General features: G+C 36.0%; 1 protein-coding gene across 1 annotated transcript; it reads left to right on the top strand.

Moving 5' to 3' along the window:
• Nucleotides 1-7,226: 7,226 nt before the first annotated feature.
• On the top strand, nt 7,227-10,857 carry LOC136818593 (b(0,+)-type amino acid transporter 1-like). The gene is made up of 4 exons (XM_067074923.1): nt 7,227-7,753; nt 8,387-8,473; nt 8,830-9,135; nt 9,732-10,857. The coding sequence occupies exons 1-4, from the start codon at nt 7,249-7,251 to the stop codon at nt 10,535-10,537; spliced, it is 1,704 nt and encodes a 567-aa protein (XP_066931024.1). The 5' UTR covers nt 7,227-7,248; the 3' UTR covers nt 10,538-10,857.
• Nucleotides 10,858-14,489: the final 3,632 nt, after the last annotated feature.

Raw genomic sequence — 14,489 nt, 5'->3', positions numbered from 1 at the left:
GCATAGAAATACAATTTTTCCACAAGGTTAAAGAATCCAGTGGGGATGGCCTTGGCGTACAAATTTTAAACATTGAATTTCAAATGGGGATGAAATCAGAGTTAATTTCCCAGTGGGGCTGAAATTTTTTGGCAAATTTTTCAGTGGGGCTAGGGTCCCAGAGGGTCTGTGACACAGGGGTGTGCCATTGATCCAAGAAGCATAAATACGGTATAATATCAGGGGTGGTCAAAGCAAATTTTTTAGAAAATGAGCTAGAATGCTAAACAGCTCTGACCCAAAAATTGGAGTACAAAACGTGTACATATGAATACAGCAAGACTAGCCGACCAATCAAAAAGCTGAAAAGACCTGTCAATCACACAACTTTCTACAAGGTGACCCATGAAAAACTTCGGATACTTTTTGACGTCTTGAGGCCGAAAAATATGCCATAAAAAGCTTGGATGTTATTATATACAGTATTTGAAAGTATATTGGATCGAGACAAAAATACCATTAGATGCTAAAAGTTTCCAGTATTTGAAAGTATAGATATTCTTACTAAGATGAAACTTGTTTCGAAATTATCAGCTTCTATAGTCAAAATTCACTTTGTGAAAAGCGTAAAAACATATAAAAAAGTGGTACTCACCAAAAAATGTTGTCAGTCCGGTGTCGATAGACTGTTTACAATCTAATACATGCCGTCCATGTTTCTGTTATAATCTTTGGCCAAACATTTGAGCCTTAGTCCACAAAATAATCATAATTTGATTTTTGACAAAAAAAGATTATATTAGCGCATTATATTTTTAGGAGCGAAAAAAACATGGACATATGTCGACCATATCAACTCTTGGTCCCGCGAACTTAATTGTGTTTATAATCAAAAGAAAAATCTATAAAATCTTTTCAAGTAAAAATATTTAAAGATTTAAACAAAACAATTAAGAATTTTAAGATTATAAAAGCTAATATTCCTCACGAAAACTTTTATATTGTTTTAAAAGTATCTTTAGCGCTTTGCGTGTTATTAATATTTTAGGGGACTTTACGGGGGTCCCCATTCTGGTCCCCTATTTCAAACTTCCACAGTGAAAATTTTTTTATTGTTCTTAAATGATTTCAAGCCAAATACGCGCCTTTTCTTTTATGATAATATCCATTATGAAATTTATCAAAAAATTAAGAATCTGTTAAGAAAATTATGTTAGATTTAAACAGTAGATCCTAGCCTAAGAATACCGTAAGATTATTTAAAGATGATTTTTCCCAAAAAGTTAAGAATATTCTTTATGAAATTAAAAAACACCATTCTTATGGAAAAAAAGTTTGTACACGAGCAAGTAAATTTCGACAAAAATTTTAAGCTTAATTTTAACATTAATTTTATTAATGTGTTTAAAAACCCTACTAAAGCGAATGACTATTCGAAGGGTACTTAAGAGCAGTAAAGCCTAAAATCACCATTCTCTTAGTAACTTTATGAAATGTAAGGCTCAAATTATTCTTCAGTTTGCGTAAATTTCAGCCCATTGCATGTTAATGCCCATCGGAATATCTACAACCCTGAAGTACTATTTAAATCTCACCCGTTGAGTTTAAAGCCCGAAGGGCTAGAGTAGCATCTCTAAACTTTCTCAGGCAAGAAAAAGTGAAACCACTTATTTCCCATCCAGAACGCGCCTAGAACGCGCTGCAATCATGACCATGGATTGTATCTAGCGGTTCCTTTGTTTTTTAAGGACTGTTTTTTTTTGAAATCTAGCAATAGATTTTAGTTTCAATCCGGCGTTTATGAAAAGAAAACCACGCGCGGGCGTTCTGGATGGGATATAAAGTGGCTTCATTTCCCATCTAAAAGTCTCGAGTATAGCCCTTCGGGCTTGGAAGTCTATGAATGAATACACCCAAAGTGACAAGGGAAATGGTGCGTGTCATAATCTTTTCAACGCCTTTTTTGTACAACGATTTCTTTTGTAATAGAAAATTTAATTATCATCATTTTTGCCGAGTTCCAACTTTAAACAAGACACTTGGGAATTGACGATTTCATTTTTTACGACTTTTAATAGATGCAGATTTCGGAGCAAATTTTGAATGAGCATGTTGATCAACATTTTTGATTTGTGATGAAAGGTTGTGTGACATGAAACTGGAGAATATAGGTTTCGTATTTTTGTGTCTTGTATCAACAAAAGTATTCTCATTTTTAAATGATTTTTCTTTCCGATATCCATTGCAGTATTTCAACTACAAGATTCTTTTTTCACTTGCTTTTTGGGTTTTGATTCTTTTTGGAGAATATTCCAAAAAGTTTGTATTTTTTGCGATGAAAAGTATGGGTTCGAGCCGTCAAAGAAATAAATGACCTACAGTATTACGTCTGTATGTGCGGGAGTAACATCTGTGTCAAAAAAGCGTGCAGTGTCTTTAATTTTGAACATATGACTTTCCAAGCATTTGTCATATAATAAAAAAGTTGGTATCGCTGGAAAGATATTTAAATTTACTTATGGCAAAGTTATGACAAAAATGAAAACACTGCACACCTTTTTGACACAGACTTTAATGATCTTTAAGGGTTTATTTTGAAAATACGGGCCTTTTTTGCAATTTTGCCTTTAAATGTGAAATATGGGGCGTGAATTTGCCATTGTAATATTCCTGTTGAAAGTATTCAAATTACAAGAAGCTTCTAAGAATTTAAGTGATTTTTCCAGTTTTTTCTCTTTCTCCTTGAGGTTTGCCTGAATGCGTGAATAGGCTTTTTTGGTTGCGTTAATGCGTGAAATTCGAAAATAAAGTGCGCGAATGCGTAAATCCATGATGCGCTAATGCGTTAATCTGCACTAATTTTTGTGTGAATACTTGAATTTTCCCGTTTTGTATAAATTTCCCCGATTTTCAAATGTCTTCCCGATTTTTACCACAGAATTTTCCGATTTTCTGAAAGTGCATGAATGCGTGAATTTCGATAAAAAAAGCCTGAATGCGTGAAATTTCATTATTTCGCCCAGTAATTTCTGTATAATTAGGTAATTTGGTAATAAGACAAGCTTAAAGAAACAACTCACTTAGAACCGAATTTGAAACACTGGAATCATGAGAAGACTGGAACTAGGGTATACAAGGTATAATGTATGACTGAAGAGGTTGTGGTCCTACGTTGAGAGTGACCTTTGAAATAGGCTTAGAAGGCACACCTATGGTTTTAAATCACCTGAAGTCACTAAATCCTCAGCTTTAAAACTGGTTATTGTGACAGACTTCATAAACAAAAGTATTGTATTGCACGCTTCTTTTTAACAAGAACGTGAGGCTGAGAATTGGCCAAAACCTAAGACCAATTTAAGAACAACCTGAGCCTCGAATTTCAGAAATTACTAAGACAGTATTGATTTTAACAGATTTTAAGTAAAGAAACTAAGCGTATTAAGAACATCGTAAGAAAACACCCCCTCTCACAGACCCACTGGGACCCCTTCCCACTGGAAAAATTGGCTAAAATGTCTACCCCGGTACGAAATTATACTCTAATTTTTGTTCCCATCGGAAATAATCAAATGAACCAATCCTCACTGCAAAATATGTTATTTTTCCATCCCAAATGAATTTTCTGACTTGAAAAAAAAGAAAGTTAATCCCCAGCCAGAAAAAATATGGAAATATCAATCTCCATGGAGTTTCAGTCCGTCATTTTTATCCTCACCTCACTGAAAAAATCCTACCGGGTCTGCTCGAAGGGGTTGTAAGAACATAAGCCTGGGAATCTCAGAAACCAAGAACAAGAGCCAAAATTTACTGGCTCTTATAAAAAAAGCTTGTAGATAAACTATTGTTTTATTTTTTAGACATGGTGAAAACTTATCCCCATGAAATTTAAGTCGAACCTTTATCTATAAAGAAAGGTCAACTAGGCTCGGTTTGAAATACAGATCAAGTTATCACACAGGCTTTGAAAAACGTGTGACTTTCCATGCTTTTAAAGAAAGAGAAAAAAGTTTTGGTTCAATTGCTTGTATCTCGTGGCATTTTCATAAGGATGAAATAGATTTCATGCTCGTTTTTTGTTCCGGAGGTTTCGTATATTTTAAAAGAGTTTAGTTTCGCAAAATTACCTTTATTATTTTCTCCGTAATTTGATTTTGCGAAGAAATTTTACATTTTATTACGGATTAAGATATTTACGAGTGGAATATTATTTAAAAGAATGAATTAATTCCAAATATGTAAAAAAAAGAACAGCTTAGAATGAGATATTACCGATTTTGTATGTATGTTTTTCTGTGACGGAGACTTTTAATTGGACTAGATCCCGACTGACTGAGGACGTCGGTAAAGCAGCACTTTTACTGGTCAGAGCTGTGGGCTATTCCAAATAGCTTCAGCCACTGCACTGTCCTCAAAAGTGCAAATATATAAACTTGCTATGGGTTCTTCAAAAAGCGTGTGTCTAATCTAACAGAGCAAACACATAATGGCCATTACATTTATGTGACTTATATTTGAACTAAAGAAAATGCCATCATGACTGCTTCATTTGTATTCATCATAGTCTTACCTCTTAAACTTGATAGGCTGAAACTGTCGCCAATAGTGAAATAGTACACCAATAGGGGCTGTTCCTTTCTCCAACTTTATTCATGTGACTCAGTCAATCATTCTTAAACCCAGTCCCTTAATTCGCTTTTTTAGCATTCTGATAGATCACTTTTTAAGTACAAAAAATGATGGTAAAAATTTGGCAGATTTTACCAAAGATTGGGAAAATGACCCTTTTAATTCAGGAGGATCTTAGCGGACCTTCAATTTACGCGGACCTTCAATTTACGCAATCACGTGATTATTTTTCGAAATTCACGCAATCTCTTTTTACGCAAAATTTTCAAATTCACGCATTTACGCACCTTTTTAAAAATTATCATACGTTCACACGAGTGAAATAGCTCGTTCACGCAAACTGCTAGGGCGGGGGACATTCAGCACAGAAAAGTTGCGTGGTAACTTTTTGATATGAATGAATTGCGAATAAACATATCCATTGAAAACTTAGAGGTTGTACCACTTAAAATAAAATGTGCCAAAAATAACATCGATTAAATTGAAAGATTGTCAAACTTTAACTCTGTGCTTTGAACTTTGCACTTTTTATAAGCATTTCGATTTTTTGCTCCAGTTTTTCCAGAGTTTGTTTAGCAATTTAGTGCAGTTTTTAAGAAATTCTATTATTGCCGCTCATAGTGATTGTTTGGCTGGACCAATAGAGCTATCTTTTGTCACAGTCATAGGTTATTTTGAAAAGGGAACTTTAACAGATAGTAAAAAGGCTGAATCTAGTGCTTAAGCAACATGGCAGCTAAAAATGTGTCAGTGATCACGCTTTTAAAGCATGACACTTATCTATGTTAAAACAAATTGCATATTTTGAAACTTTAGCCAATTTTTTTGATATTTTTGGTCTCATGCTTCTTAAGGCATAACATGAATTGGCCTGAAAATTATTTTGGAAGGTTGTATAAACTGCTATTTAAAGGAGTTATTCAGTTTATTAACTAATTATTCAGTCATTCATATGTTTAGTGACTCTTCGAAGTAAGTACAGTTTAGTCTAGTGTTTCTAATTTGAACCTCTGCTATTCGAATATTTCTCTAATTCGAACTAAAACTTTGATCCACCTCGGATGGAAAGTGGTATGAACACCCTCTGTAATTCGAATTATTTTATAATTTGATACTTATTGAATCATTCCTTAATTTAAGGTAGACTCTTTACTCCTTGAAGATCGAACTAGAGAGAACCAATTGTAGATTAGAATACTAATTTAACATGAATTTTTTTGGTTAGTTTCAGGAATGGGTTGAGTTTTTGAGTCCTTTAAAATGCATGCGAAAACAGAAATAGCTTAATCTTTAGATTTTTCAATAAAAGTTTTTATCATGTTTAAAATCTTGCATAGACCAGATTCAGAGTTTAAATCTCTCTAGCCCAAACAAGAATTCCCTTGGTGAAAGTGTATAAATACTTGACTTTATGGTACCTCGACTCAAAAAGTTTAGTGATCGGTTTTTTAATAGGCTTGGTGACCAGGTATGTCTTGAATTCTTTGCTTTGACGTAAGTATAACACTCCTGTCTCAGTGGCCCGGTGAGGCTTTGGAGACTCTAAAATATGCAAAAGATTAAAGTAAAATCCAGAGGAGGGGGGGTGGTGGTTAAGGTTTGCGAGATGAATTTGGTAATTTTGTATCCCTTTTGACACCCTTATCGCACATACCCGGCACCCATTCGGTACCCATTTGCCCTGGGGGAGCGTCTTTTTCGATCCTGAATTCCCTTGCTAAATAATGTAAGAGAGTTTTTTACATAATGTCATTCTTCCCATCTGATGCATTTGTCAATATCTGAAGATGATATTTTAACTTTTCTGACCCTTCTATTTATTTGAAACTATCTTTCTAGGTGTTTGTTTTCTTTACTCAAAAATGGTAACTCGAACTTTGATATCTTTCTTTCTGTTTATGATGAAAAAAACTTTACTCAAACATTATGCAAGGATTACAAATTAGATTTTCGTCATTCTAAAATCAAATTCTTTGACTTGACTAACAAACTTGCGTTATATCATTTCGGCATAACCTATGTGTTACAGAGACTTTGGTAGTAAAAGTTGATACAATAGAGTCTTCCCAGCTGGCACACAACGTTATTTCAACCTTCATATAACGTTAAATGGACCTTGTGAACGTTAAATAAACGTTGAAGCAACGTTGTGTGCCAGCTGGGTTTATGCCTCGAGCACGCACGGGGAACATTGACTTGTTTGAGTCAGGGAAACTTCGAGTTATGGAGTAGGGTTTATAAGGCATTGTTAACTGAAAGGACGAGACAACTTGCTCGAGTGATAGAGGCTCTACTGTAAATTGAAATAGGGAAGTCAAGAACGGGGTGTCAAGAACGGGGTGTCAAAAGAAACGTTTTGAAGTGCTTTTTGGTGCTCCTTCTTCTTCTTTAGTTAAAAGGGGCTAGATAGCAACATGTTCTTTTTGTTATTCAAAAAATATCGAAAGCTATTGATAATAATGGCGTAATCTTCAGGTAATACACTGTATTGTAAATTACCCTGAAGATTGCGCATGCATGAAACACCGTGTAACAATTGTAAGTTAGCCCTTTATTTTTTAATTCTACCCTCTAATTCCTTTTAAAATCTCTTAAGCTATAAGACTTTTATTATTATTCTTCAGAAATACAAACAATAAGGTAATGACATCATACGGTACAACAAACTCGATCAACGATGGTCCCGACGATCACCAAGACCTTGGTGACTTGCCACACGAAAACACTCCTCTCCTGCACACTGATTCATTCGAAGAACAAACAAATACACCGGTAAAAAATATTGAAATCACACCAAGCACACGTCGCTATATGTACCGTGATCCGAATCAACCAAAACGTGAGCGCAACTATTCTCAATACTCGACGGCTTCCTCACGCACACGTGTCGGATCACTAATCAGTAGCGTGACACACACGATTTCTACATCCGTCCGTAAACTACAAAAAAGTGTTGGGTTTTTGCAAGGTTTTACCCTCATTGTTGGAATCCTTATTGGGTCGGGTGTCTTTATTTCACCTTCATTGGTGATGCAAAGTACGCACGATGCTGGAATCTCCTTTGTGCTTTGGTTCGCTTGTGGTCTGATCGCACTTGGTGGGTCACTCTGTTATGTTGAACTGGGTTGCGCCATTAAAAGAGCTGGAGGTGAACTGTTATAACAGATTTTATCCACTGAGTTTTTTAGACCCTATTATATTATAGACAGTTTCCTAATTACAGCTAACCAAAATCTTTAATCGAAGTTTCTTTTTGAAAGTTGCACCCTAATAGTAGCACTACTCAATAGCGATGTAAATCCATCCAGAGCACTATTTTAATGGGATAAACTTTCACGATGATTAAATTTCGCGGATTTTATGGATTTGGGTGTCATCCGCGAAAATCCACGAAATTAAGTCTTGATGGGTTACTTGCATCAAAGAGGCGCAAATAATGTGTATTTTAACAACCAACATGCATGATTTGACAGTAAAAGTCACAAAATCGTGAAAATATTGCCAACCAATAGTGCCACCCGTGAAATTAAGTCCCCACGAAATTTCTGAATTTTGCAGATAGGCCTAACCGCGAAATTTAATCCCCGCGAAAGTTTATTCTATTAAAGTAGATGGACTATCCATGTAATGATGTTGGTTAGTGATTAAATGACAAACACGATATTTTGATTAATCGTTAATTGAACTACACAGGTCGTAACCGGATCAGATGAATGCTTATTTATTTACCTCAAAGCTTTATTTTTTCAATAATCTAAAATTTAATTATTCATTTTCTTAGGAAATTATGCATACATTCAAGAAGCTTACGGAGACTTGCCAGCTTTTCTTTGTTGTTGGACTGTGGCCTTCATTGTTGATCCTGCAGGTAATGAAACTAACAGAGCCGGTAGGATTTTTAGCCAGTAGGGGTCGAAATACGAGTCGAAATAACTTAATGAAACTCGATGGGGATTGATATTCCCATATTCTTTATGATTTGGGAAGTGAATTTCTCGGACGAAAATTTCATAAACGATATGCATCCCCTATATCAAAGAGGGTGGGTGCGTACAGCCTAGCTCAACAGTCGTTTGGAAATGTCAAAAGAGGATGAAAGAATGCTTATCAAGTGTGCCAGAAAAAAGTATACAAGTTTTTGATCGACTTTGAATTTCAGGATTCCAAAAATGTTGTAACATGTGTCATGTATCAAACTTAACAACATTCTGCTTTTATTTCCAGGTGTGGCAGCCATAACTCTAACCCTGGGAACTTACGTCATAAAACCTTTTGAAGAATGGATCGAACCAAATCCTTGGTATCCAAAATGCATAGCAGCAGGTGTTATCCTCATGATCGCGCTTGTCAACTGTTGGAGCGTCCGCGCGGCCACACGCGCACAAACTCTGTTTACATTTGCACAGATTTTGTCTGTAGTGTTTGTAGTGTGTATAGGTATTTGGCAGTTGGCAAAGGAAGGCACTGGACACATTACACACGGAATGTTTAACGTGACAAGTTTTACTTTCAAAGATGTCGGACCTTTAGGTATTTTCAATCATATCTCATTTTTGCAATATAGGCCATTTCACAGTCGGAATGGATCATGGGTAATCAGGACTGATTGCACCTCCATGACGGCTTTATGTTGGCTAGACGCAGTAATCTTCATAATATTTCAAAACTTTGGACCAATAGTAAGTCGCCATTAACGCGCAGTAGTCCTGATTACCCAATGGCCTATGGTACTTACGGCTAGCTATTCAGAAATCCGTTTAAAAATCAAACGCTTTCATGAGCATCGATTGGTTTTATTTGGCTCGATTACATTATGATTATGAGCTTCAACCTATCAGATTGATTTGGTTAATCAGCGGACTGTTAGCAAATGTACAAGTACAAATCAAAGAAATTGCCGTTGAAAATCTTTCCCATTCAATTTGAGTGTAAGACCTAATTTAGACGGTCAACTTTTTAGCCTTTTTACTGTACCGGCAGACGGTTGGAAATTTAATTCTTCAAAAAAGACATCACATTGAATTGAAATAGTCAATTTCTGACGCAACCTTTATTGAAAAAGGAAGGTTGAAAACCGACTTAAGATTCATTAAAACTATAAACTTGATCCTCTCCTTCCTCCACAGGTGCCGCTCTATATAACGGTTTATGGGCGTACGATGGTTGGGCGTTAGTCAGTAACGTTACAGAGGAAATGACCAACCTGGAACGAAATCTCTTCCTCTCCATCATCACTGGCATCCCATTTGTTATTTGTTGTTATTTATTGGTCAATTTATCATTTCTGGCTGCTTTGAGCGTTGAACAGATTGCTAATAGTCCTGCAGTTGCTGTGACGTTTATCGACAAAACTTTAGGACACAATGCTGCGTTTGCTATGCCCATATTGGTAGCTTTATCGTGTTACGGTGCTGCGAATGGAACTGTTTTTGCGTGCGGCCGCTTATCATTAGCGGCGGGCCGCGAAGGCCACTTACCTGAACTTTTATCAATGATTCATAAGAAACGTCATACGCCCATCCCTGCTGTTATTATGACGTCAATTATTTCATTGGTGATGCTGATCCCGGACGCAAGTGGTTTAGAAACATTGATCAGTTTCTTTAATTTCTCTTGTTGGTTTATATACGGTTTATCGTTATTTGCAGTGGTGGTGTTGCGGATCCGCCAACCAGATTTACACCGCCCATACAAAGTTTGGATCATAACTCCAATTTTAATGACTCTTATATCTTTGTTTCTCGTTATTGTCCCGTTTTTACAGAATCCGATTAACCCGTTAATTGCATCGGGTATGATTGCCATGGGTATACCATTCTATTTCGTGTTTGTGTACTTCGAGCCGAGACACCCTACAGCGCTGATCGCAGCTAGAAGACGTTTTAAGAAGCGGACCCAAAAATTATTCAATTTGGCACCATGCACTATGTAGTGATTGTGGAATTTGATTGAGAAATAACTCGTTACCATGAATTAACTGTAGGTAATAGTTGTGCGTATTTTGTACACAATGATGATCAATATACAGTGATGTTTTGGCCGATGATTTGATTTACACGCAGTAACATTGAATATTTTTGGATGATGTGATCTTGTAAATGTTACCAAGAAACAGACAGCAAATTTTATAATATATTACATAAATCAAGCTCAAACATAAGTAACAATGCTTGTAGATCTACTCGATGTAAGCCAACCTCCATATTTAGGTATTGCATCCATTCTGCGGTGAACGAGAAATTGTCTAACTGGCCTTTTTTTGTACTTTTGAATATGATCAGTTTCTTTTCACTCATGGTAAAATCACCTTTCGCTCAAATAGACCTTATCAGAGTTTTTGATTTTTCTAAAAAAGTGATGCATTGTGGGATTGTTTCGAGTGTATTACAATAGAATTCCCTCGAGGAGTTCCTAAGAGATTTCTATTGTAACACACTCGAAACAATCCCACAATGCATCGCTTTTTTAGAAAAATCTAAAACTCCGATAAGGTCTATTAAGGGTGAAGAGTTGCATTCTTTAATAATTCCCGGTAAAAATACTTTTTTGTGTAAAATTCACGGCTAATTATTTTCATTTTTTCTAGTGCAATAGACGATATTGGCTTTCTTTTCACGGACGATATTGACTTACCGTGAATTTTTTGCGCAATGCATCATGGGTAATCATTCGGGGAGAATTCGGAAAGCCGATATCGTCTATTCCTTTACTGCTATTGAGTCTGCAGTCGATGGGTGGAGGAAGTCAATACATAAGTTAAATGAACATTTTTTAAATATTTTTTTAAAGGATATATAAATACTTTTGATAAAATTATATGATTTGTAAATACAAACATGACAATAACATAACATTTTTTGACATTATTTTTTTCCATGATTACTTAAAAATCTAAATTATATTATACTACAAACTTCATATTGAAAAAAATAATTATTAAATATTGATCGATTGAAAACTTTATTGCTTTTTCTTGAATTTCTGCCAAATTAGAAGCTTCTCGAATAATTTTAATGATTTTAAAATTATTGGTACAATGTTATGAGTAGCAACGTTCGGGGAATCCTGGAAATTTTTTAAAAGATTTTCCGTTTCCTGACAACCAAACACTGTTATTATATTACTGGTTAAATTCCTTTTTTGAAAATCTATCCTGAATTTGGATGAAATAGACATATCTTATGTGGGAAAGGTTCGAGGAAGTTCCACGTGTTCTTATACCCATATTATTTTAATCGTTACCGAAACCGTCACCCACCCACACCCACACTTCAAACTTTGATAAAAAATTATCCTATTTGAAAAGCAATGTGTTTCTTTTAAGCATAAAGAGTTTGGGAATCGGGTATCAAAACTATGACTATTGTTTGAGACACCTCCTCCATTCATAGACCCAGTAGGATTTTTTCAGTCAGGGGGGTAAAAATAATGGATTGAAACTCGATGGGGATTGGTATTCCCATATTTTTTATGGCTTGGGATTTGAAATCCATTGTTTTAAAGTTTAGATAGTTCAGTGGGGATGAAAGAAATTGCACAATATTTTGCAGTGAGGATTTCCTTATCTGACAGCAGGGGCAAAAATTGGAATACAATTTTCCACTGGGGTATATATTTTGGCCAATTTTCCAGTGGGAAGGGTTCCCAGTGGGTCTGCGAGAAGGGGGTGTTTTAAGAGGAATATATGATCAATAGGATCCTACACTTGCTCATGAAAATACTTGCATTTAGGACTAGGTTTACGAGGCGACCCTAGATATAGACAAAGTTTTCAATGTAGTAAATTTCAACCTCTTTTAGAGGGTTGATTAATTTTACTAAACACAAATTCTTAGCTGATAAATTTTCATCTTTTGAAAAATTTTAAATTGTTAAAATAATGTTTCCCTTATCACTCGCACACACGTGGAAGCCTGTGCAGTTTAAGTTTTGAAAAAGGTACCCTATCATTAGCCAAATTTCAGCGAAAATTGGAACCTCCCAGATATACATCCCGAATCTGAATAAAAAAGGTCCGGTCCGTCAAAATGGGCAGATTCTCTAACACATCCAAGGCCTTTAGACAAATTAATACGTGCAATGCGTTGACTATTAGAATCTTCTCGGAGATTACCCTTACAGGTTTTTTAAGCTTGAGAAGGAGACAATATATAGTGACACATTCCTTTACTATTTCATTCCTCCATTCTTCCCTTTCCGTTCCGAGTAACTTCCGAGCCAACCATACCCCCCCCTTCCAGATATTCATCCAAATACTCAAATATGATAGAGCTTGAGTTTGGAATTTCTTTTATATCAGACCCTGATATAAGACAATAACTTTCTTTTCCCGAGAGTACCACAAGTGATTATAATCATGGGGGTATTTATCAATGAGCTTTACACCAGATTAACTGAAATTTACATAAGCTGTGAAGAAAAATAACTTCGTACTTTATTTTAATTCAATACAGTGAAAGTATACCGCAGATATGATATGACTCACATTCTAATAATAGACGCTAGTAATTTTTTACGCACCAAATAAGTCGTGACCACAAGTGATTTTATTGCGTGTTGAATTGGTCTGATAAAGAAACTATGAATATGTTGTCGCAAAATTACCCAACGGGACCCGGTTCAGGAAAGTAGAGGTTTTCGCGCTGCAGTCCATACCAGTCTGTAAGCACCTAACCATGGTTAATTCCTTGGTTTAACATGCGACAGCCGGTTCCTGGAGATGATATGGCATCCCGTTTCGTAATGTGAACTTGTTCGCTCGTAGCATGTGTACCTGCGATAACCATTGCTCTCAGCATAGTTGCTTGATTATGCGTGCACAATCAGTACCGCTGACGACAGGTGTATCAAAAGTACCTTGCTCGAAACCCACCTCAGGGGCTCTGAAAATAGGGCGTGGTCGTGCGTCCTCTTTTTAAACCTCAGGGGCAGGGATGCGCTATGTCCCGGACACTCTTTTTCATGACACCCTGAAAATATTGAAAATTCAATGAAAATAAAAGAAACTTCAACAAAAATCTTTCTCTTTTAATGAAAACCGACTGAGAAACTTCAATTCTTTAAGTGACTTGGATATATTATTGAGTCATTATAGGACACCTCCACCCCGACCGACCAACCCACCGCATTTTATTATACCTATATCATTGGAGGTATTAACTACTTGTGGTTTTGACTTAGTGTTACAAGGGAAATGCCCAATGCACATTGACATGCGCACTAAATTTAATCCAATATCCGCACTGTCGTAAACCAAGTATGTTTTAAAGAGCGGCATTGGCTGGGATTTGAACCCAGGAGTAAATTCCCCCCCTCGGATTCGAGGAACAGCGCCTTTGCTAACTGTGCTATCGGACCACAACATAATTGAATATACTTGATGGTTATACTTTTTGCCAAATCTTTAGTAAAATATAAACAACGACCACACTACCAAGGGTTTCGAGCATGTTATTTATCTGTCGTTTTAGAATACCAGCACTGAAGTTAATTTTATAGTAATTCATCTATTTGCAAGTTCATATGAAAGTTAATTCCACATCAGAATTGTCAGTTTTGTAAGGCCTAGGATCTTATCCGAGCCGAAGCTATGTTCAGATAGCTAGCTCAACAGAATTATATCGATAAGATGGCCCATACTTTCAACTTGAGAGCAAATCAACGCACTCGGCGACCTATTTTTAGTTTGCCCGCCCTAGGTCCTTTTTTCATTCAAGGAAGGTTCGCGTCTTTACGTTTACACTTTGGACTTGAGCTTAGAACCCAACTACTCGTTGAATTATGACCAATACACAGTTTAAGGTTAGATATACACCCAAACAATTTTGTCTTATACTTAACTTGTGGTTTAGCCTAAGAAGTTTGATGAAAATTGGATAAGAAAA

The sequence above is a fragment of the Clytia hemisphaerica genome, unplaced genomic scaffold (genome assembly GCF_902728285.1).
Source record: "Clytia hemisphaerica strain Z4C2 unplaced genomic scaffold, Clytia hemisphaerica genome assembly, whole genome shotgun sequence".
Classification (NCBI taxonomy): Eukaryota; Metazoa; Cnidaria; class Hydrozoa; order Leptothecata; family Clytiidae; genus Clytia; species Clytia hemisphaerica.
Note: the sequence above shows the minus strand (reverse complement) of the source record. Positions and strands in the feature narration are given on the sequence as shown.